General features: G+C 43.9%; 1 protein-coding gene across 1 annotated transcript; it reads right to left on the bottom strand.

Moving 5' to 3' along the window:
- Positions 1 to 7,119: 7,119 nt before the first annotated feature.
- On the bottom strand, positions 7,120 to 16,174 carry LOC124660192 (paired amphipathic helix protein Sin3-like 4). The gene is made up of 23 exons (XM_047197988.1): positions 16,086 to 16,174; positions 15,484 to 15,717; positions 15,205 to 15,379; positions 15,002 to 15,100; positions 14,763 to 14,918; positions 13,848 to 14,151; positions 13,381 to 13,514; positions 13,185 to 13,260; positions 13,051 to 13,080; positions 12,735 to 12,964; positions 12,507 to 12,661; positions 11,496 to 11,623; positions 11,141 to 11,395; positions 10,393 to 11,046; positions 10,205 to 10,290; positions 9,173 to 9,814; positions 9,001 to 9,101; positions 8,776 to 8,914; positions 8,544 to 8,696; positions 8,235 to 8,398; positions 8,035 to 8,146; positions 7,781 to 7,952; positions 7,120 to 7,552 (listed from the first exon to the last, which is right to left on the bottom strand). Exons 1-22 carry the CDS (start codon positions 16,157 to 16,159, stop codon positions 7,800 to 7,802), a joined length of 4,254 nt encoding a protein of 1,417 aa, XP_047053944.1. The 5' UTR covers positions 16,160 to 16,174; the 3' UTR covers positions 7,120 to 7,552; positions 7,781 to 7,799.
- Positions 16,175 to 24,304: the final 8,130 nt, after the last annotated feature.

Here is a 24,304-nt window from a genome sequence, read left to right as displayed (position 1 = left end):
GCCGTAGTTGTAGCCAACACCACCCTCTGCCTCTAGGGTCCCACAGGAGACAACTCCAGGGGATGGTCGAACCAGAACCACCTCGAGCTCCACATCAAGCAGTCCCAAATGCTGATGGCCGCCCTCTGGGTCCCATGGGCGACGGCGCTAGGGGATGGTCGAACCACAACCACCTTGAGCTCCACATCAAGCAGCCCCCAGATATTGATGGCTGCCATGGAGAGCACCCTGCCGGAGAGCAGGAGGGCGATTGTCCTTGAGCCGGTGGGCGAGATGTCCCTCATCAGCGGGTTCACCTCCAAATGGTGCCACATGGCAGGGCCACCAACTTATGATGACCTAGCCTTAGGGTGGCCGTGCAAGTGTCGCCACAAGAATAAGATTTCTTTCATTTGATAATATACCTAATGTATTCGAATTCCAACATATATTTTCGGACTCGTATATGCCATGGTCGATCATTACAGTACATAGTGAATAGCCTCTATGAAATGTGCAGTTGCCGCATTATTTGTTCTTTTAATCCTTACTAGTAAAAATGCCCGTGCGTTGCCACGGACGAGCGATATCACACATAAACAAATCAAAAGTGTGGTCATACAAAGATTGTGTCCTTGACCTATGTCATTGTTTCTATCAAGGATGTTTTATGTCATTATTCGGAGCAACAAAGCAGAATAGCGGCATCCATAGTAGGAAAACTGATGGAAACAAAGTCATTGTGTTGTCTCATGAGCCTTTTTTCCGAATTTACACTTGAGACATGCATATCTTCATCATGTGGGAGTGAAGCGTGGATGCAAAGAGTAATACTATTGTGAGCAGGCAACTTTTGGAAAAAAGTATGAGCACATTCAAATATGTAATGAATAAGAACTATCTAGGATAATAAGTACATCATTTTTTTAAATATTCTTGGAACATCAACTTAATTATTTCAATTGCATTTTTAAACCATACACACAAAAATGAAGAACTTATTTGAACAATTAACACAAAACAAGATAAAAACCATACAAGGAATTTTTCATATCGCATTGCACCATGTCCTAACTCCTAACATAAAGCAAATGTTTCAAGTGAAGTAAATAGCTACATGCAGAATTTAGTGCTCCTCAATGCAGTAGTGTTTTTATTTTATTTTTAAAGGAACACATTAATAGCCAGCTTCCCTTCTTCATGGAGGAGAGATCATCACGGGGACATTGCGGCATTGCGCTGCTGACTGGATCGAAAGGATAGATCAGGAAGAACTGTCGGGGTGTTAAAAGTTAATGAACTAAAACTGCGCATCTCAGAAACTAAATGATCACGAATCATAGTTTGGTACTTAGACATCTATTTTTAATGCCATGTCCATTTTATCACCTTAACATGTGGCAAAAATAACAGCAGTAGCTTGCATATCACAATCCAAATTTATGAACAGAAGAGAAAAGAATGAGTAAAACAAAAATTATTACACTTTCCTCCTTATCTAGAATCACTTGCACAAACATAAAATGATCACAATGCCATTTTTCTTGTGCAGATGGCAAGTTACGGTCAGTTTCAGATTTAAATAAGGTACAGAGGTAGAAATACAACAATCAAATCAGCAGTAGGAGAAAAAGGATTATATGCTAGACTTTACAGATCATGTGTAGTATACAATGTACACCAACATGTCTAGATCACCACACTCCACAGCTAGATCACCAAGTAGTCCAAGTTCTGTACTCTCTCTTTTTGAAGAGTTCAAAACAACACCCAAGACATTGGCTGTTCGTGCCAGATGTGGCACTACAGGTGGTAATGCCTTTTCTACCATTTAAAGAATATTGGAATGATCAAGAGAAATGCACAAGGTCAGTAAATAACTCACTTGCATGTATACAGCTAGGTATGACACTTCTTTGGCAAATCTTCACATATGATAAAACTTGGTGTGACACTTCTTTGGCAAATCTTCAGATATGATAAAACTTGGTGTGACACTTGGAATTTTAGAGGCTTGAATATGTATTAATACTCTTATCTTTCTAGCTAATTTGTGTCCAAAGAAATGACAGATTAGTCCACACGCTGTGCTATTAGTATGCTAGCCCTCCCGCCCCTTGAGTTTTCAACGTGATTTACCTCATTTACAAATTCGGTGGCCTGCGGAGAAGAGGCATATAAGGGTGATGGGCCGGCCAGTGTCTTACATGACCATGGTGAACCAACTCTGAACACAGCGTTGGAGGCCACTTGAGGCGGAGCAGGGCAACCAAACAAAGGGCACGCCCATCTCACCAAGCCAAATTATAATAAACCTAGCAACAAAACAAAAATGCCTTTTAGAAGGCCACAACTTTTACTGCGTAAAATCAGGACTAAATGCAAGGGAAATAGTAGCTTCTGAAGCACATTCTTGGTTGCAACAACAAAAAGACTGAATGATGCGTCCGAAAATTTCAGATATATTCTACCTCTATGAGACCAAAATGCATGGATCCTTCCAATAAGGCAATCACTAATTATAGGCAGGTGACTCATATGTATGAATATGATCAACCACCTATTGTGTGTAAGACATCGTATCCAAGTCTTAAAACCAACAATAACAAATAGAAGGTTTAGATCTTTTCCCCTCATTAGGTGAGAAATGGAATTTTAGAACGGTAGCTAGTCTACATGAAGGTTGCTACCGACCACAACCAATCATACAAAGACCATACAGCAATCCAGCCGATAAGACAATATGTTGAGCATAAATTTTGCAGGAAATGAACAAAATATCGCTAAGCATTGGAGTCCGGAAGCATAAACCAGTGGATTGTTCAGCCGATGAGTTGCGCCACAACATGGAGGCCCTTGGCAACGAATGTGTATGCGCTTGAACAAGGGCAGAAGAAACTGATGCCGTGCAATTATTGCCTGCCTCCCCAATATCTTCATAGCAAAAGTGCCCGTGCGTTCCACCTAGAGAACACAAAAATTTGTTAAACCAAGAAAAAATTAGTTGCTGGAAATTCCAATTTTCTTGACGATGATCATCTACCCAAAAGATATATATCTTGACGGGACATTTTTTTGTTTTGATATCGATGCAGAAAAAACTAACAAGAGATAGATATGAGTAATATTTTCTTCATGGTTTATTTATATTTATGTTTAGTCAAAAGCAAGAGCATGTCGTGGCTTACTTTGGCTTTTAAGGATCCATCAATTGGTCACAAGGTTATACTATCTCTAGTCAGATTTAATCGGCGTGGGATGTACATACTTGTATGCTAGCATTCCCTTCCCTCCGCATCGACCTTTTCCGATCAGAGGGAGTAGCAATTAGGAACCAACGGATCAACTACTCCTAAACATTGTTGTTACTCTTGATAATATGTTGCTCAAATATCGTAGCACATTAACAATGAAATATCTGGATATTCGAAGAGTATAAACTCTCGGTACAAACATTGTCATAAATCTATATCAATTAATTTTATAGCCTTATATTTAACAATCAATAAAAAACAGAGCAATAACAAACTGTGATTGCTCAAACCCATCAGGCATCAGCTTTTACCTGCTACGTGAACGGTCTGATGTGCTACTAAATCTACATAGATATAAGTAAGCTACTTGTGCAACAAAGTATACCAATACATGTAACTTAAGTTTTACATGGGGAACTATAAAAAAAAATTGCTATATAGATCTACAAAATCTGGGAAGCTGGTAATTTCAAATTTATATTGAATTATTCAAAGTTAAGGAATCATACCTTTTCTGAATCTTCGAAGAAAATATTATAACCATGCAGATAATCTGAAATTTATGTGCTATTTAGAACAAAGAACATGAAGCAACCAATCCTCTCCCTTTGGAATCACCAATAATTTCATTAGCTAGCACAACAGAATGACAAGCAAAACATTTGCAAGAGTTGATCTCCGAGACCATACGAACAGGTAGGTTGTCACCTCGTCGGCTCTTGCAGGCGCTTGAAGACCAATCCAGGTTTAGGTCGCTACAGCTTGTCATTTGGTACAGTATTGTAGTACAGCGTTGGCCAATAATTTCAGTACAGATTCACCAATCCACCAGGGTTGCACATGTAAAGTTAGGAAACTTAGCACCCGAGGGTTGTGTGCAGACAGGCACCTGCTGATTTGCGGTTGATGTTGTTGTTGGAGGCAGCGATGATCTCGTTGGCTTGGTAAACGCGCTGGCCGTTGCACATTGGGTGGTGGAGCGCGCAGCTTGGGGGAGGCATGCGGGGGAGAGACTGCTGTCGATGGAGGTCTTGGCGAAGCATCCCTCTGGCTGAATCTCTCTCTCTCAATTTCTCTATCTCTATCAGCCCATCTCTCTCTAGTTCTAAAAAAATCAATTTCTTTGCCTAAGGATGATAAATTCCGAAGAATCTGCTCAAGGAAATGTATAGCCTGGGTTAATATAACTGCAGCAACTCAATAGATCATAGTCTACACGTAGAGTATTAACTCTTTGCTCTCAGTACTTGTGAGTACTTGTCTTTTTACTGAACACGCACCAAAATGTTAACAGCGCTTCAGGTCCAATGTTCATTACAACATACACAGCAGTGCATTCTCAGGGTTCCAAGCTAGTCAGATCATTTTGTCTCTCCAAATTGACTACCTAAGTAACAATATAATTTGCCCAAGGAGTATAAGATCAAGAAACTTAGCTTTTAGAGGGGAATTTTCGCGAAGCAGGTGGACATCCTATTATATGCTCCAGGCAGCATTGAGATTCCTCTCAACAGCTTAGCCCTGGGTAATCCTGCATATAAGTTGTATACAAGCAAGATTTTTTAGTATTTACCAGGGAGAAGAAACATGATACCGTTCAATGGGGTACAAGTAAATGAAATATGTGATTTAATGGATGAAGAATTCAGAACATGTATTTATTCATGAGGTCTGTGGGGTCAACACACACAAATTTGTACAAAGTTCAGTGTGTTGCATTTTGAAAGTTCCTTCACCAATTTCTCTGATGTCGAGTAACTCGTACTGCATAATTGCAATGTGGGGTTATTCATGTTGCTCCACCAGAAGTTGCTCCAGCATAAATTTTGTATTTTAAAAACACCATAAAATAAAAGGACTTATTATATGGACACAATTTATTGTGTTACATCGTTGGACCTTACCGCATAATGTAATCAAGAACTTATAAAGACCATATATGGACACACTTGATTTGAATTGGCTTACATCGTTGGACCTTACTGCATACCTGCAGGATCTAGTGTTGGTCTATTCAGCACTCACCTAATCGCAAGGAATCATGGGAACATCATAGGGAACACGATGGGGTGCATAAAATAAAAGAAACTGCGGGTCAAGGAAACACATACAACTACATTGAATAGATCGCATCATTTCACCTTGTACATGGACGAGGAAGATGCCACCGGCGTCCGGTGGAGGAGATTGCATTGGGGAATCCAATCATGGGAGCGACACTGCCGCTTCCACGAGCTTGGAAGCACATCCCGTGGGGCAAGGCTGAGTTTCGCGCGGGCGCCAAATCGCCGATGAGTGCCCGGGAATCGTCAATCCACGGCGGGAAAAGCCTCTCCTCCATCTCTTTCTCCTCCTCTGGGTGGTCGGGTGGGGGAGGCGGCCCCGGTCTGGCCGAAGATCGAGGGAGTGGCGCAACGTTCCCCTTCAAGATCGCAGAACGACCACCTAACCATTCCAGCTTATCCCCTTCCGCACTCCCGCGTGCACCACAGGCCGCTGCCACTTGGCTGCACCGTCACTGCAGACCTCCCCGGGACAGGCCGCCATGTCCAGAGGCTCAGCCTCGCCGTCATCTTCCTCCTTCAAGGAATCGATCCGGGACACATGGAGTCGAGCGAATCGTCGTCACCTCTATCAAAGCGCCGCCACCATCGGTGATCTCGGTGAGCAGACGCATCTGTTGCGCCCCTCCTCTCTCATGGCCCCTCTGTGCAGGCCGTTCGCCGCTAGGCAGCTGCCCTGGTGGCGACCCGTCCCCAAGCCACCACCTGCACCAGGGGAATCTAACGTGGGCGTCTCGGTTGCCATGGGAGGGCCTCGCCGGAGGAATCGGAGGACTGAGGTCGGAGGAGACGTCTTCCCTTTGCTGGATCGATCCAGTGTGGCGGCGGTAGTACGGGGCCTGGACCAGGGAGATGTCGGTGAGAGGATCTGGTCAAGGGCAGGTCGAGGACGGTGCAGCAGATCCCGAACTCGAGGTTTAGTTGGGCTTGGCCCAGTTAGCTGCGCGTGCAGGGCGAGCGACCAAGGATGACGAACGGACGAAGGTTAGACGTATATTGTGTTTTGTGTGGTGGGGAGAATAGGGAACACCTTTGTTCTTTTTAAGTAATATAATATATATATATAAGTGTATAGATGTATAGATTAAATTTTGGCGCCGTTCATATCTTAGCTTTTATAACCGGATAGCATCTAGATGACTCATTGTTGAGAAAAAAATATATGGATGCCTAATGTAGCCTCTATCATCACAACTTTCTCCATGTCAAAACATAAGGCGCCTTAAGAAAACATAAGGCCGGCTTAAATTTTGTTGGTCCACAACTTACAACTTTAACTGTGATTTGTACTTATATAATATAATCATAAAATATGTATAAGTAAAATAACACAATTAAATTAAAAAGTATATTAATAAATATGTGTAAATAAAAAAACATATTTAAAAAAATTGCAAGAGAAATGCAACAATACCATTTATACCTCTTAATTCATACTCTCCTTTCTACAATAGGATACATATAGCTTTTGGTTAAAATTGAACTTTTTTAAGTTTCTCTATCTACATACAAAAGATGCATAAACATCTACAATATGAAGGGCACACAATATGAAAATGTATTTCACAATGGTTCTAACAATATTATTTAAATGTTGATATTTTTTCCATATAGTTGGTTACACTTTGAAAGTTATACTTTAAACTTGAACCAAAAACTACATATGCATCCTATACTTTGAAAGAAGTATATTTAAGTTGTCAAAATAATTCATGCCTTATATTTCGGCAGAGGGATTACTTTGCAGTTCAACAATCACATAGCACAACATAACAGATTACCATCATCAACAAACAACATTAGGTCACACCAAAACAATCATGTCAGACGGTCTCAATGTTGGCATTGCTGCATTTGATTAATCAAGGCTACATATCTTGATCGGGAAAAAGTTGTCAAAATAACAACAGGCCTATACCATAAAGGAATGGTGAATAAGTTTAATAGAATCCTTCTAAGACCGACCAAAAAACACTAGAGATAATATGTTAACAGAACAAACAACATTCTCCCATTACATATATATATACATACACACATTTTTTCAGCACGGCCTAAAGCTGACTGCGGTGGCCATAACATGCTTTGCTTTGCTGTATTTACCATGTCTGATCTACCCAAACGCCGAATCATTATTCCAGGGGGGGACGCATTCTGGGAACGGGACCAAGGCTTTGGACTCCTGCAGCTTTCGTTGTGATATCAAGAGCAAGGCAGTCACAACCCCAGCAGCATCTCCTGATTTCGATACAATGTCTGCAAAACCCAAGTAAAGAGGAGGCCATTACATTGTCTTGTTATATAATATTGTATGTGATTTGTCTGGAAAAGCACTTGCTGTAGCTGGAGAAAAAATGCCATGAGAAGCCATATTGCCATGTAAGGAGTATATAACAGCACAAAATAGCGAAGAATTGGTAATGAAACGGAAGAGCATCGCAATACGATCAAATGCTGCATGGGTTTAGCATATAGTGCAATTACCAATATTCTGCCTATGACCCTAAGGCTTGGCTAGAAACGAATGGAAGCGCTGCACTTTTGCAACATCTTTCTTTGATGGCTGCAACTTGTCAGGCACAATTCCACTGGCTAGAAGTCTCCTCCGCTTTCTCAACCGAAACAAGAAATCTTCTGTGTCAAGGACATACGAGACCTGTATATATGACGTCATTAAGATATACTGATCCCAGTAAAAATTTAAAGCGTCAAATTCCGAATTATATAAACAAGCAAACCTTGGAGGTCTTGCAGGATATCTTGCATTCAAGACCATTCGCAACTTGGACACCATCCATGGTCTTCAATGAATCAGAGGCCTCATCACTACTTGAATTTTTCCGCTTATTCCTGGAAGAACGGTATGAATGATGGATTAAAACAGGAGAAATGAAATCAGGAGCTTCAATTTCAATGTGGGGTTAGCGGTGGGGCATACCTTCCAAGGAAGACGCCATCAGACAACATTGTGTCAGACAAACCTGACAAAAAGTCACTGAAGAGATATGAGGAAAAATTTGGATCAATCGATACTGCAGTCACTTCAGGCTTTTCATGACCATATTCCATGAGCTGAACCGACAACCTCGTTGGATCTGAGCACTGCAATAGGAAGATAAACTAGAATTTATCATTCTATGACATCTAGCAACATTGCAATACAAGCGAACCAGTTCATTTGCAAGACAAATGGAACAGCATTATTGATAATTAATCACGATAGGATGCAAAAAGGAACAAGACTTACACATTCAAATCGATACATGCTCTCATCATGGAGTAGGACACGGGCATTTTCATGATAAACTAGATCAAAGAACCTCCCAGGAGATCTTGATTTTTCATATAAATAAAGCTGGAGAAGCTTGTTGTCCATTTCATCTGTTGCTATAGCTTGAAGCTGATGCCAGCGAAGTAAAATAATGAATGTTCCAGCCAACCCAGAGTGACATAGTAAAGCAAGGGATGAGTCAACTTACCTGCTTGACAACTTTGTATATCAGTTTATCCAAAGTAAAGAGAACATACGACTGGGTACCAATAATAGCACGACAGTCATCCTCAAACTTGGTATTATCAGAAGAACCATCAAGTAAGTTGTACAGTGCATTCAGGAACCTTCATCAAAAGTAGAAATCAGTTATGGTCATGTGTATGGGGAAGATGCAGTAGAAGCAACTAAACATTGCGAAAAGCTGCATTACTTTGCATATAGGTCAGGGGGGGTTGTATCCTTAGAGGTTCTCCATTTCTTTTCAGCACTCGCAGAGTTTGTCTTTGCTGAAAGCAATCTTTCGTACAACATCTGCAATTGATGAGTTTAGCTAAAGAGGGCACATGGAAATTACATAGGGTCAAAACTACTGTAAAGCTTACCTGATGCAGCCTGAACAAGACATAAAATGAATCATTCCCATAAAATATACGTGAGGATTTCTCTTCTCGATCATGTAAGGATGTGGGTACATGCTTGGCCAGTGGTTTAACCGAGTACAGAAAGCGTTCTGATAAAGGTAGTGATATGCCTCCTTCAACATCATGAGTCTCAGTTGTCCCCTCTGCCTCACCCTCACTTTCTGCCTTTGTATCCTGATCATCATGATCCATATCTTCTTCCTCATCATGATCTTCACGAGAACAATGCTCACCATCGCCAGATTCACTTCCCGATGGATCTTCACCAGCCTCAGAAGCATTTTCACTGTCCTCAGTAGACCTTTGAGTGCTTTCCTCACCATCGTCATCAGCATCATTCTCGCCAGCTGCCTCAGTATCTACTTCACCAGGTCTAACCTTGGATGTTCTGCTTGTAGAACCTTCTTTTGTTTTAGATGCTCCATCTTCCATGGGCACAAAATTGTCCTCTTCAAAATCTCCATTAGGAGATAATTCACCCTCCTCTCTTTCAACTTTCGAAATAATGTGTGATGCCGCAGGTTCATTAAATAGGCGCCCTTTATTACCCTCATTGGTGCCTCCACCATTTAAAGATGTTCCTGGCCTGCCAGTCTCTCCACCCTGTCAAGGAGAACAGAAACATATGAGCATGTTGTTGGATGCCATTCATTGGGAAAAGATTAACTTGCATTTTGCATTACATGAATGCATACAACTCAACACAAGTACAAAAACATTCCAAGCATTGTCATCAATCAGGCAATAGACAGGTAAAATGTGACAGTAAAACAAATAACAAAAGCAACAGAAAGAAAAGGAAAAAAACACATGGGAGAAGACAGCCCTTTAAGAAAATAAACTTCTAAAGAAAAAAATCAATACCTGGCACCAGCAGCAATACCAACTCCCACACATTATATGATGGTAATACTTGGCACATTATATGATGGTAATACTTGGGACATTTTAACACAGGTGGAAAGTAAATTGAGATCACAAGAAGTTCTATACCTCAATAGATGGTGATACTTGATGGCTAGCCCTGGCACCACCAGCCACACTAACTCCAGCATGTGAACTTCTAGAAGCATTCATTCCTAGCAGCCAGGCAAGACAAATCATAAGCATTGGCCAAAAGAGACCTAATCAAGTTATAGATCATAAAAAATACAACGTATCGAATTAGCAGAAATGCAAACCTGGTGTAATTTCCGAGTTTGCCTTAATATTGTTATGCTGTACTGCTGATCTCTCAGTAGGCATGTTCTGGGTACTTACTGCAGACATTTCATCTATGATGAAGGCAGCAGCTTGCACTCTTCCATTTGGTGCAATATTTGATGCTTCATCATCTCTACGAGCAGTTCGATCTGCATCATGGGAACCATTTTGAGAGTCTGCGGCAACTCCTTTACCCAGTCGCGCCAATCTAACCACACCTGATGGTGCTTGATCCTGTTGTTTGCTTTCATCACCATGACCTTGCTGGGCAGCAACTCCATCTGTAGTAGTATTGCTTTCCCCCAGAGTTGCAATACTAGATTTTGTGATTCCATTCTTGGGTTTAATCAGATCTGCATCCATAGTACCATGGGATCGAGGCTGAACACCTAAAATTGGCTCCAGAAAAGTTGTCCACATTTTCATCACTTTGTCTAGTTGGTCCGAGGAGCTGCAGACTTCTCCACATGAGTACTTGACGATCTTATAAAGATCTTCATGGACTTTTGAATCCACATACTCGAATGACATATTGGGAACTATAGGCCGCCTATTTCCAGCAGCAATAGCAATGAGTACATCGTCTTCCTTTCTTTTCTTCTCATTAATTTCTTTAATCTCGGTCAATAGAGCTGCACAAGAAATAAACAAAGATTTAAGCAAAATTAGGTAACTAGGCATAGCTGGAACTATAAAAATATTTGCATGTATAAAAAGGGTGCATACATTTTACGCTCAGGCTCTTCGAATCTTGCTGCTTGAAATAGAAACTGCGATGATCAAGTGACTTGTGATAATTTTTGGCATAAATTTCAGCCCAAACCTTGTTGAAATCTGAACGGCACCTTGACCATTCCTCCTGCTTTTGTTTTAGCCTACTCAAGATAACTGGCAGTGCAACACTGGCATTTCTCCGAAGAACGTCCATCACATCCAGGCCATGGTCACCGTACAACCGTTCAATGCACCTTAGGTTCAAAGCTGTAAAGCAGTGGTGAATAAGCCACAGGACATTCAAGCTCTAGTTAGTTCAAGCTTTGCTAACACAATATTATCATGCGCGGAACACAAGTATACGTACGAGTTAAATGCTCGTCCATGCGTATCGGGCTTTCTGGTTTTAGCGAGTTATCTTGCATTTTTTCTATCAACTCCTCGACACGCTTAGTTGCTGCATTAACTGATTCCAACAGCATATCCAGCTCAAATCTGAAAAAGTTCAGACCAATATGTAACCAGCATGAATAAATAATTCAACAAAAAAGAATTATTCACATAGGATAGCACGAATCACATGGCATTCACTAGTCGTAGCCCAATTGCTCTATACTATGCTGAAGTGCCTAAACAAATTTACCCCATGGCTCCACCACCATATGCAACAATCACAGGTTTGTGGTATTAGAAACAAAAGTGGCTCGAATAACAGTGAAAATATGGGTCTCCCAATGGTTAACTGTGTGCAAGTGCTAGAACGTAATCAAGCTGGCCAACAGAAATATCAAGGTGCTTGCACATTAAAAAAAAAAACAGTTTGTGATTAGGTTATAGGAATATCATCATGCCGCTAATTGCCATGTTCCACCTAGGATAGGATGGACCCCAATAATGATTCTAGCTGAAACAACCCACAATTCAACACTACTACATATTTTGATTAGATAAAAAATTACCACTGTAATTAGTCACCTATTGTGTCCGTGACTTGATAAGCTAACCAAAACATCATTGACTAATGTGAGTGCACAGGTTTTCTGTTACGTTTGCAGCCCTATGTAAGAACCAAGTCCCGGTTGTCAACGCGAAGACTCAAATGTAAACAACCCAAATATGAGTTTCTACTTATGCAATGTCCAGTTACATAATATCAATACTAGCCCTGTTATCCACATGAGCCTCTCTCTAAACCCTAGTGCACAAAGCGCAAAAAAATACCATCGACCATCGACGGTAGGGTATGCCTCTAAACCCTGATTAATATAAAATATAGTCTAAGATTACTATCATCACAGTGCAAAGCTACATCATATGTCCAGCTAATATGAAATCGCATGTTAATGTCATCTTCTGAGTAACAAAGATAATGTGGCACCTGTCATCTTCACATCTAAATAAACTTTCTTCATACTGATTCTTCCGCATGTGCTTAAAGGAATAGTCTTCACTTCCAGATGTCACTGATACCCAGTGATCATTAAGAACTGAGGCTCCAAGATCAGTCCTGTTGCCTGCCGGAGGCATTGGGTACTGAAAACGGGATTAAACCAAATGTTATATGAAACACAACATGAAAACAACGGTGCTGGAGATATTATCTTACATTTTTAGGTAGAAGCCGGTAACTAGGAGTGCATCGCTGACAATTTGAGAGATCAAGCTCTGAAATTGGTTTGGATAGATACTTGTCTTTGGTGACAGAAGGTTTCTGGCTAGCACCTTCCTTAAGTCTTTCCTTTTCTCTTTCCCTGTCCCGGTCTCTGTTCCTCTCCTCCCTCTCATGTTCCTTATCTCTTTCTTTATCCTCAGTTTTAACTAGCCGTCCAGGTTGCTCTTCAATCCAGATAATTAGTGTTAACAAGGAATTTAAAATGATTTAGAAAGGGGGGATGCAAAGTTCGAAGCAAATCACCACATACTTTTGCTAAAGACTCCAGCCAAAAATCCATCTGCACCATGGGGAGAAAAACTCAGATAGAGATACATGAAATTAATAATCAGTGACATATATCCTGCAAGATTGCCATCCATATACATTAAGTACGCAACGTACCTATATTTTCACAATGATCCAAGAATTCATTAAATCCATCCATAAGATCTGGGTAGTGTTGTAGTATATCACTTACCTGTAAATCAGATAGGATATGCATGATTCACGTCTAACTAATTAAGACCAAACAGGTAACCAAAAAGTGAAGCAACTGAAGTTTAAATACTGAATTTGCACAACTGCAGCAGAAACCCACCAAGTTCTTCAATTCACTTCTCGTAATAATTTCCTGGCTGTATATGTGAAGACATTTCAAGAACTCCTGGTAAGCGTCATATTCCAGCTTCTCCTTGACTTTCTCGCAAAAATGGAACTCCTGTGCGTATACACCTAATATTGCAAGGAAAACTTGTTAATGTAAGTAATAAGCAAGTGGAAAGTACACAAAGCTCTCCAGATATGAAGACGAAATTACAAAATTTAACCATATAAATCAACAAGTGAACACATTTGTGCATTGTTTCTGATTGACTAACACAGCCATGAGAAGATTACACTGAAACAGCGTTATGCAAGAGATGCATCCAACAGAAGGCATAAATGCAACGCATTTCAAGGTCATGCGGAGCATCGAAGTTGTATTCTAGTGGTGGTACCAAGAAGCAAAACTGCCACTGAGCAGAAATAGTATCTACTTATTAATCAATATTTAGAGAAACTTACTCTTCAATGCATCCTTATTATCATACGATGAAGCTGAGGCACCATTTATTCCATGATTCTCTGGGAGACCACCCTGCTGTGCCTCAGCGCCTGTAAGGTTTGCGCTTGGAAAAGGTTTACGCTTACGCAGTCCAACATCCAGGTCTTTGCTGTCATGTTCAACATCCTTCTCATCTCTCTCATAATCTCTCCTATCTCTTTCTGCCTTCCGTTCCTTGTCCGGACGTCTTCTCTGGCGATCATGCTCCACGTCAGGACGATCCACACTGGTGTCACGGTCAGCATGTGATGGATAAGCCCTAGGCTGAGAAAATAAACACAGGATGAAGGGTCAGCAAACTTTACACAATAATTAGTTTATGGCTGCTATATAGATGCACAAAAAGAGGCCAAATAGACACAGAAATATGATTGGTCTCATGTTGATGTCCCGGTCCCATTGACCGAAGACATTAAAATACCTTGGGCTCCCGTATTTCCTTCAGAGATGTAAAACTAACTGAACTGACCAAGTATTGTGATAAATTTAAGAAGCTGCATTTTGTAAAGTATCTAAGCATTTTCACCTACATGAAAGCCAAGGGATGCACTAGTGGATAAACCTCTAAAGGGCAGATTCCACTCATAAAAAATGTCACCCTGGTATTTCATGAGTTCCTGCACATGCGCAGGAGCAAAAACAACTGTGCCCTTCTTTTTTTTACTTTCTGCAATTACACCTTCTAATTTGTATAGCACATTTCAGGCAACCACATCCCCAAAAGTCTAGAAAATGTTAGAACTAGAAGACAAAGGTTCTTCTGTGATAACATATGACACTATTTTCTGCCAACTACCTAACTAGTCGCTAATAAAGCTCAAGAAATCCAACGCAAAAAAAATAAAGCTCACGGAATGACAACAGGTAATTCATACCTTTTCACTCCTACCAACAGGAGGCATTAGAGGGGCTTCCCGCTTAACCAAACCAGCTCTTGGAGCAGTTTCTGCTTGCTGAGACACCGAGGTATCAGGCAAGAAGTGCTGGAATTCTTCGAGCAAGTCTTTATGGTCACAGAACAGTATCGCAACCTGCCAAAAAAAGACACGCTAAACTCAAGACTGTAATGGAAGAAGATACATACATTAAAGTAGAACAAACTAAAAAAGGGCACCTCATGGTAAACATCTTGGATGGACTTATTATCCTTGCGGTACATGTTGAGAATGTCCAGGAAAGACTTGTAGACGTGCTCATCACGCTGGAACCGGCTCTGTATACAAGGGGAAACAAACCAATCATGTCGCAGACCGATACATACATATACCAGAGCTTTACACAACAGACGAGCTTCTCTGTGTGTGTGCGTGTGTATACCTTAATCTTGTTGACGAAATTGATGGCTTCCACGAAATCAACGGGCTTCTTCTCCTTGTCGTCCTGCAGCCTGATTGCAAAGCCCTTGGGCAGGAAGGTGTTGAATCCGAGGATGAGCTCAGGGTACCCGTTGAAAAGGGTCTTGACACGGATAATTACCCCGTTGGTATCAATCCTGCACCCAAAAATTGCACCATAAACATGAGCATCTCGCTGGAGGGGAATTTACGGAAAATGGTGTGGATCGGAGTGGGGAAGGGACCAGCAGCGTGCACCGACCTCTCGCTCTTGAAGTCGCGCATGACCTCGAGGAACTCCTCGTACTTGGCGCGGTTGTCCTGGAACTTGTCCTTGACGGCCTTGAGGTAGACGAGCGCGTCGTTGGTCGTCAGCTTCTGGCCCGCAGCAGCGGCGGCCGCCGAGCCGCCTGACAGCTGCGCCGGCGCAGCAGCCTGAGGCTGTGGCGCCGGCGCCGGTGGACCCGCCGGAGGCATGGGCTGCGGCTGCGTCGGCCTACGCGGGGGGAAACAGGCGAAACCGTCAGATCACGGGATAATAAAAGTAAAACCGTAGAAAAAAAATTCCCGTGCCCCTAAACCGAAACACCATTTTCGACGAGGCGGACTTCGAATTGGACGGGACGAACACGGATTCGGCGCTCGAAAAACGAGCAAATCCGCGCGGATTCCTCCCGCGGGGGTGGGGGAAGTTACCTTCCGCGCTCCCTCGCCGACTCCGTCAAAGTACTAACACGAAGGAAACCCCGTCTCACCCGCAAGCGAAGAGGATAAGAAGAGGAACGGGGGGGAAATAGAAACGAGAACGAACTGCCTAAAACTGTAGCGCGGCGACGGCGAGCGGGGGGCGGGCGGGCTACTCACGGATCGGATCGAGCGGCGACGGTGGGGCGCTTGAGCTGTGACCCCGAGACGGCGTCCTCCCTGGAACGCTTCATCCAACCACCATGCGCGGGCGTCCCCTCGTCGCCGTCGCGGGAGCGGAAACCGGCGCCGGGTCCTCCTTCGCCGCCGCCCGAACGAACGAACGAAGGAACGAGCGCCGCCGATCTCCGCCGGCGCCGCCGACGCCGGATCTGCGGGTTCCCACGCGCAGCGGACTCCGCGCACCGAGCGGCGCTGGCTGCACGAGGCGGCGAGCGAGGCGGCGAGGGCGAGAGCTAATGGCGTCGAGGGTAGGGGAACGAGGCTGGGGCGAGAGGAGACGATGGAGAGGAGCGAAGCGAGGGGCGAGCGAACGGCTTAAGAATGGGGCAAGGCCGAGTAAACCTACCGGGTGGACGCCGCGGCCGATCTGGGCCGTCCGGCGGAGGATAAGGGACACGCGGACGGTCGGGAGGGGAGCGGCTGGGTGAGCGGACAGGCTAGCGGCGGTGACCTCACCCCACCGTTGTTTGCTGCGTGCTTGTGCTTGTGCTGTGGGTCTGGCCGGGCATAAAAAACCGAGACCGAAGACCGAACCCGAAAAAACCGGGACCGAACCCGAATTAGCCTAAAATTTCGGTCTTCGATTACTGATCGGTCTTACGAACCAGCTAACCGAAATTTGGTCGGGCTTTTCGGTCATCACGAGGAGCAGACCGAAGCGATCGAAGTGACCGACTATTCTTTCGCAGCGCATAATTAGTCCCGCACGCAGCCCATGGAGGCCCAGTTCTGAAGTCGTTTCCCTACTAGTGTCTTCTCACTTCGTTTCTCCCTCACCTGGCCGACAGTCCTAGCGCTGCATCGCGCCGTGCCGCCGCGACAGATCCAGCCCTGGTCCCCGACTGATGCATGCGCTGCCGCCACACCACCTAGCCGCCAGCACGCCACCCTCACGGAATCACGGTCGTGGTCTGTCCTATCGCCACACTCACGGTAAGAAACCTCCTTGCCTCTTCAAGTATTCTGCTAGACTGCTATATATGTAGACTGCTGTACGTACACGATAGTTGTTTGTTCCCCATAAGAATACGAGATGCCCTTTGATTTGGCTGATGGATTGAATAAGGTTCAGCTGCTGCGATGCTCTAGTTGTTTAACTCCTGTGTGATTTAGACGATTTTAGCTCCTGTGTGCACTGGTGAATGGAGAGTGAATAAAATATTTCTTACCTGCTTTTTTTTTGTAGATGACAAGAATTCATTCCAAGGATGAGCGGAACCAATATGTAATGAGGATGGGCGGAACCAATTTTTGTATATACTTGTGCTGATATTTTTATCTATTTGGTCTATACGGTCATGACCGAAGACCGGACCGAAAAGACCGAAGACCGAATACAAAAAGACCAAAATAACCGAAGGCAATATGGGTAGCATTTCTAGATGACCGAAATTTGCGAAGACCGAAAAGACCGGACCGAGCAAACCGAACAGACCGAACGCCCGGGCAGAGCTGTGGGTAAAGTAAACACGAAACACACACGCCGCACGCGCACGGGGTGGGTGCGAGCACCGGCTCCTGCCTTGGCCTGGCCACCAGTTCGATTCGGATTTCGAATCTCGAATTTTGGTTTGCCAAGTTTTGTATTTGGGTCTAATAATTTGTACAAGTTGCTATGAGAAAATGGAAGAGAAAATATAGAAATGGGTGTGTTATCCGGTTTGGAACTTTGGATTACATGTATTGGCTCGAAGGGACCGAAAAACGTGTCTCGCTTTTTTTTTTGCTATCTTATCTGTCTGTCGTATGTCCGAGTTTACCGGGTATCACGCTACCGATGATATTTATGGAGTGGCTCGACAAAAGGCAAATAAAGTAGCAGTTTCATCTTGCGACGATCCGAACAAAAGTCGTAAAGACCAGTGGTGGGTCCATCTCAACATCTCAAGACGGTAAACCAATCACACCCACACCGAAGCCACCCACCCACCCTCACCCCACGTGTGTCGCGGGCGGTCAAAGTTGTTATTAATAGTTACCACATATTGGCTCGACATTAAATAACACCAACTACTATCATGTCGCAACCAAGGGGAGCCGACAAGCGCAAACCCAACCTCGATGAACTCTGGTTGGTGCGGTTATGGTTGCATCGTATACACGAGTTCACCGAGCATCACGCTAGCTGGCGACGATGTTGCTTTTGTGACTCAGAGAAGTCCAAGAAAATATCTGTCTCATTGCCAGATTGTCAGGGTAACTTGAGAGACACTAACCCTATCCTATGTATTGTATGTTCGAGTTCACCCGGCATCACGCTACCAACGGCATTTATGGAGTCACTCGGAAAAAGGAAACTAAAGTAGCAGTTTCATCACGAGACGATCCGAACAAAACCCCTAGACACCAGTGGGGGTCCAGCTCAACATCTCAAGACAGTAAACCACTCCCCCTAACCCCACGTGTGTCGTGTGCGGGCAAAAGTTGTTAGTCGTTACCATATTGGCTGGACATTAAATAGCACTAACTACCATATTTGTCGCAAGCAGGGGGAAACGACAAGCGCACGCCCGACCTCGGTGAGCTTTGGTTGGCGCGGTTATGGGTGTATCGTACATACGAGTTCACCGAGCATCACGCTAGCTAGCTACGATGTTGCTTTTGTCACTCGGGAAAGTGCAAGAAAATATTTATTTCATTGACAGATTGTCCATGTAAAACATCGAGAGACACTAACACTACAAAAAAAACTCACATACCCGATGGATTTTTTGGACGAAACAACTTAAAAGTCCCACCAAAAGTATTTTACTTGGCGGATACACCTTTAGGGGCGGCCAACAAAGACGACAGATGGATATTAGGTGTGGTATTATCGATACCGGCACATAAGTGTGCCAGGGTAGGTGGCAGGCAAGAGCAGCGTTAGTATATGACGTGTTTAATGTTGGAGATATGCCCAAGAGGCAATAATAAAGTGGTTATTATAATATCTTTGTGTTTATGATAAATGTTTATATACCATGCTATAATTGTATTAACAGAAACTTTGATACATGTGTGTTATGTAAACAACAAGGAGTCCCTAGTAAGCCTCTTGTATAACTAGCTTGTTGATTAATAGATGATCATGGTTTCGTGATCATGAACATTGGATGTTATTAATAACAAGGTTATGTCATTGGTTGAATGATATAATGGACACACACCCATACGAGCGTAGCATAAGATCAAGTCATTAAGTTCAATTTGCTATAAGCTTTCGATACATAGTTGTCTTAGTCCTTCGACCATGAGATCATGTAAATCACTTACACCGGAAGGATACTTTGATTACATCAAACGCCATTGCGTAAATGGGTGGTTATAAAGATGGGATTAAGTATTTGGAAAGTGTGAGTTGAGGCATATGGATCAATAGTGGGATTTGTCCATCCCGATGACGGATAGATATACTCTGGGCCCTCTCGGTGGAATGTCATCTCGATTAGCTTGCAAGCATATGAATGGTTCATAAGAGATCACATACCACGGTACGAGTAAAGAGTACTTGTCGGTAACGAGGTTGAACAAGGTATGGAGATACCGATGATCGAACCTCGGACAAGTAAAATATCGCGAGACAAAGGGAATTGGCATCGTATGTAATTGGTTCAATCGATCACTAAGTCATCGTTGAATATGTGGGAGCCATTATGGATCTCCAGATCCCGCTACTGGTTATTGCTCGGAGAGGAGTCTCGACCATGTCTACATTGTTCACGAACCGTAGGGTGACGCGCTTAAGGTTCGATGTCGCATAGGTAGATTCGGAATATGAGATGGAGACCGAATGTTGTTCGGAGTCTCGGATAGGATCCAAGACATCACGAGGAGGACCGGAATTGTTCTGGAAGAATTCTGCTGTTTTGTATTTCAAGAAAAGTTGTTCTGGAAATATTCTCGGAATTGGACGAAATAAAAACAGAGGTTCTTATTTTTCTGTCACGCAGACGGAGTCCAAAGGGGAGAAGGAAAAGAGCCAGGGGTGGGCCACACCACAGGCCGGCGCGGGCCCCCCCAGGCCGCGCCGGGGTATGGTGTGGGCCCACCGGCGGCGCCACCAGATGGGTTTCGTGAAACCCTAACCCTAGTTCCCGACTATAAATAGTGGGAAGGTTTGGCCGGCCAAAGCTGCTCCGTTCGCAACCCTAATTTGCCACCTCTCCTCCCTCCCAGTTTCTCCTGCTCCGGCTTGGGCGAAGCCCTGCAGGAATTCTCCTCCACCACCACCACCACGCCGTCGTGCTCGCCGGGATTCCGTGGAGATCTACCACACCTCCGCCGCCCGCTGGAACGGGGAGAGGAAGGAGCTTCATCGACACCGTACGCGCGACCGAGTACGGAAGTGCTGCCGGATTGCAGCACCGGGGACGATCGTCTACATCAACAACGAGATTAATCTCGTAGACTTTGGAATCTTCGAGGGTTAGTCTCATCTCTATCTTGTTGCTTCGATCTTGTAGATTAGATCTTGGGTGTTCCATAGATTAGATCTGTTGGTTTTATTCGTCTTGCGGTAGGAAAATTTTTGTTTTCTATGCTACGAACCCCATCAGTGGTATCAGAGCCATGTCTATGCATAGATGCTGTTGCACGAGTAGAACACAATGGTTTTGTGGGCGGTGATGCTTGTGTTGCTTTAGTTTGTGTACTTTGCTTCTTGCGGGATGGTGGGATGAAGCGGCCCGGGCTAACTTTACATGACCGCGTCTCATGAGACTTGCTCCACGCTTGACATGCAACTTGTATTGCATAAGTGGCTTTGCGGGTGTCTCGTCTCTCCCACCATAGTGAAGATTGTAATTTACACTTCTATTGTCAACACTAGTATCACCGTTGTGGTTCATGTTCGTAGGTAGATTGGATCTTACTCGAAAACCCTAAACCACGTAAAATATGCAAACCAAATTAGAGGCGTCTAACTTGTTTTTGCAGGGTTTGGTGATGTGATATGGCCATGATGTGATGATGATTATATTTGATGTATGAGATGTTCATTATTGTATTATGGCAACCGGCAAGAGCCTAATGGTTGTCTTTAATTTTTGTTAAAGACCTGCGTGTCTATTCATCATGTAATAGCTTTATTTCAAGTAGTTGTTATAGTAGCTATAAGTGATGGACAACCATGAAGCGGCGCCACCGACCTTGACGCCATGCTCGGTGATGATGGAGATCATGTCCGTGCTTTGGAGATGGAGATCAAAAGCACAAGAAGAAAGGCCATATCATATCACACATTATGAATTGCATGTGATGTTAATCCTTTTTATGCATCTTATTTTGCTTAGATCGCGACGGTAGCATTATAAGATGATCCCTCTCACTAAATATCAAGATAATAAAGTGTTCATCCTTAGTATGCACCGTTGCTAAGACTTGTCGTTTCGAAGCATCTCGTGATGATCGGGTGTGATAGACTCTACATGTGCATACAACGGGTGCAAGCCAGATTTGCACACGCGGATACCAAGGTTGCCTTGACGAGCCTAGCATGTACAGACATGGTCTCGGAACACGGGATACCGAAAGGTAGAGCATGAGTCATATGAATGATATGATGAACACTTTGAGTGTTCGCCTTTGAAGCTACATCTTTTCTCGTGAAGATCGGACTTGGTGTAGTGGATTTGGTTCGTGTAATCACTAAGACAATGCGAGGGATGTTGTTTTGAGTGGGAGTTCACCCTGTTAATTTAAGAATTAAATTTGAACTCATTTTATCATAAACTTAGTCTAAACTCTTTGCAAATATGTTGTAGATCATGGCGCCCCCTCCATCAATTTTAACCAGTTCCTAGAGAAAGAAAAGCTTAAGGGCAATGGTAGCAACTTCACTGACTGGTTCCGTCATGTGAGGATTTTCCTCGCTGGCGTAAGCTTGCAATATGTGCTCGAAGCACCGCTAGGTTCCCCACCACCTCCTGTAGTGTCCGAGGACATAAAGAATGTTTATGAGACTCGGGCAATTCGGTACTCCGAAGTTCAGTGTGCCATCTTGTGCAGTTTAGAGGCAGAGCTCCAAAAACGTTTTGAGCACCACGACCCATGTGAGATGATGCGTGAGCTCAAACTTATCTTTGAGACTCATGCAGCCGTGGAGAGCTATGAGGCCTCGAAACAGTTCTTTAACTGCATGATGGAAGAGGGCAGCTCCGTTAGTGAGCACATGTTCGCCATGTCCGGACATGCGAAGAAGCTCGATGACTTGGGGATTGTGATCCCTAACAAGCTCGGGTATTCATCGTGTCCTCCAATCACCGCCACCAAGTTACAAGAACTTCGTGATGAACTACAACATGCGAGAACATGAACAAAGAGTTACCCGAACTCTTCTCCATGCTGAAGTCTCGTTGAAGTAGAAATAAAGAAGGAGAACCAAGTGTTGATGGTCAACAAGACCACCAGTTTCAAGAAGCAGGGCAAGCCTAACAAGGGCAACTTCAAGAAGGGCGGCAAGAAAGTTGCAGCGCCTCCTGAGAAGCCTAAGGCTGGTCCTAAGCCTGATACTGTGTGCTATTACTGCCGGGGAAGGGGCACTGGAAGCGTAATTGCTCCAAATACTTGGCCGATCTGAAGAGCGGCAACATCAAGAAGAAAGGTATATTTGATATACATGTTATAGATGTCTATCTTACTGGTTCTCGTAGTAGTGCCTGGGTATTTGATACTGGTTCGGTTGCTCACATTTGTAACTCGAAACAGGAACTGCGGAATAAACGAAGCCTGGCGAGGGACGAGGTGACGATGCGCGTTGGAAATGGATCCAAAGTCGATGTGATCGCCGTCGGCACGCTCCCTCTACATCTACCTTCGGGATTAGTTTTAAACCTTAATAATTGTTATTTGGTACCTGCGTTGAGCATGAACATTATATCCGGATCTTGTTTGATGCAAGACGGTTATTCGTTTAAGTCCGAGAATAATGGTTGTTCGATTTATATGAGTAATGTCTTTTATGGCCATGCACCCGAGATGAATGGTTTATTCTTGTTAAATCTCGATAGTAGTGATACACATGTTCATAACATTGATGCTAAGCGAATTAAATTGAATGATAATTCTACTTATATGTGGCAATCGTCGTCTTGGTCATATTGGAGTGAAGCGCATGAAGAAACTCCATTCCGATGGACTTCTTGAGTCACTTGACTTTGAGTCACTTGACAGATGCGAAGCATGTCTAATGGGAAAAATGACTAAGACTCCATTTTCTGGTACAATGGAGCGAGCTACAGACTTATTGGAAATCATACATACCGATGTGTGCGGACCGATGAGTGTAGCGTCGCGCGGTGGTTATCGTTATGTTCTAACCTTCACGGATGATCTGAGTAGATATGGGTATATTTACTTTATGAAACATAAGTCCGAGACTTTCGAGAAGTTCAAGGAATTCCAAAGTGAAGTAGAAAATCAACGTAACAAGAAGATTAAGTTTCGCGTTCGATCGCGGAGGCGAATATCCGAGTTATGAGTTTGGCATGCATTTAAAGAAATGCGGAATACTTTCACGCTTGACACCGCCGGGAACACCACGAGCGCAATGGTGTGTCCGAACGTCGTAATCGAACTCTCTTAGATATGGTTCGTTCTATGATGTCTCTTACCGATTTGCCATTATCATTTTGGGGTTATGCATTAGAGACAGCCGCATTCACTTTAAATAGGGCACCATCTAAATCCGTTGAAACGACACCGTATGAATTTGTTGACTGCCAAAACCCACCGGCGGGCAGCGGCCTTGTCAACACTGTAGAGCCGGGGGGAGCCTAGAGCTGCGGCTGGCTGAGACCCCTCCGAGCGACGGCCCGCAATGCTCTTCTGGTCACACGCGGCGTTGCGAAGTGCAGGGCGTGCCACCTGACCTATACCCGGTCGGGAAGGTGATGAGGTTGCCTCGCTTAGTTTCCCGCAGGGCATACATGTAAACGTTAAATACGAGCCTCGATCGGCTCTCGAGTTATCCCGTGAATCGGCTCAAAGAGCCGATCCACCCATGATCCGTACGGGGTGCACGAATACTTGGTGGTCCCGCTTGATCAAGATGAAGCTAATGAGATCTACGACGATTTAGGGTTTTCACCGCATAACCGGATCATCCTACTCCAGAGTTGGGCCTTGCGGCCACGCACGGTGCTCGTAAGCCGATCCTAAACAAGGCCAAAAACCAA

Source organism: Lolium rigidum, chromosome 6, assembly GCF_022539505.1.
Source record: "Lolium rigidum isolate FL_2022 chromosome 6, APGP_CSIRO_Lrig_0.1, whole genome shotgun sequence".
Taxonomy (NCBI): domain Eukaryota; kingdom Viridiplantae; phylum Streptophyta; class Magnoliopsida; order Poales; family Poaceae; genus Lolium; species Lolium rigidum.
The sequence above is the reverse complement of the archived record's forward strand: the minus strand, read 5'-3'. Positions and strand labels throughout refer to the sequence as shown.

Excerpts from the sequence above, each read along its gene's own strand:
- LOC124660192 (XM_047197988.1), bottom strand. The coding sequence starts at position 16,159 with ATGAAGCGTTCCAGGGAGGACGCCGTCTCGGGGTCACAGCTCAAGCGC. Across the intron at positions 13,261-13,380 it reads GAAGTGAATTGAAGAACTTG|GTAAGTGATATACTACAACA; the intron begins GTGGGTTTCTGC and ends TCTGATTTACAG. Across the intron at positions 9,815-10,204 it reads AAGTATCACCATCTATTGAG|GGTGGAGAGACTGGCAGGCC; the intron begins GTATAGAACTTC and ends TCTCCTTGACAG.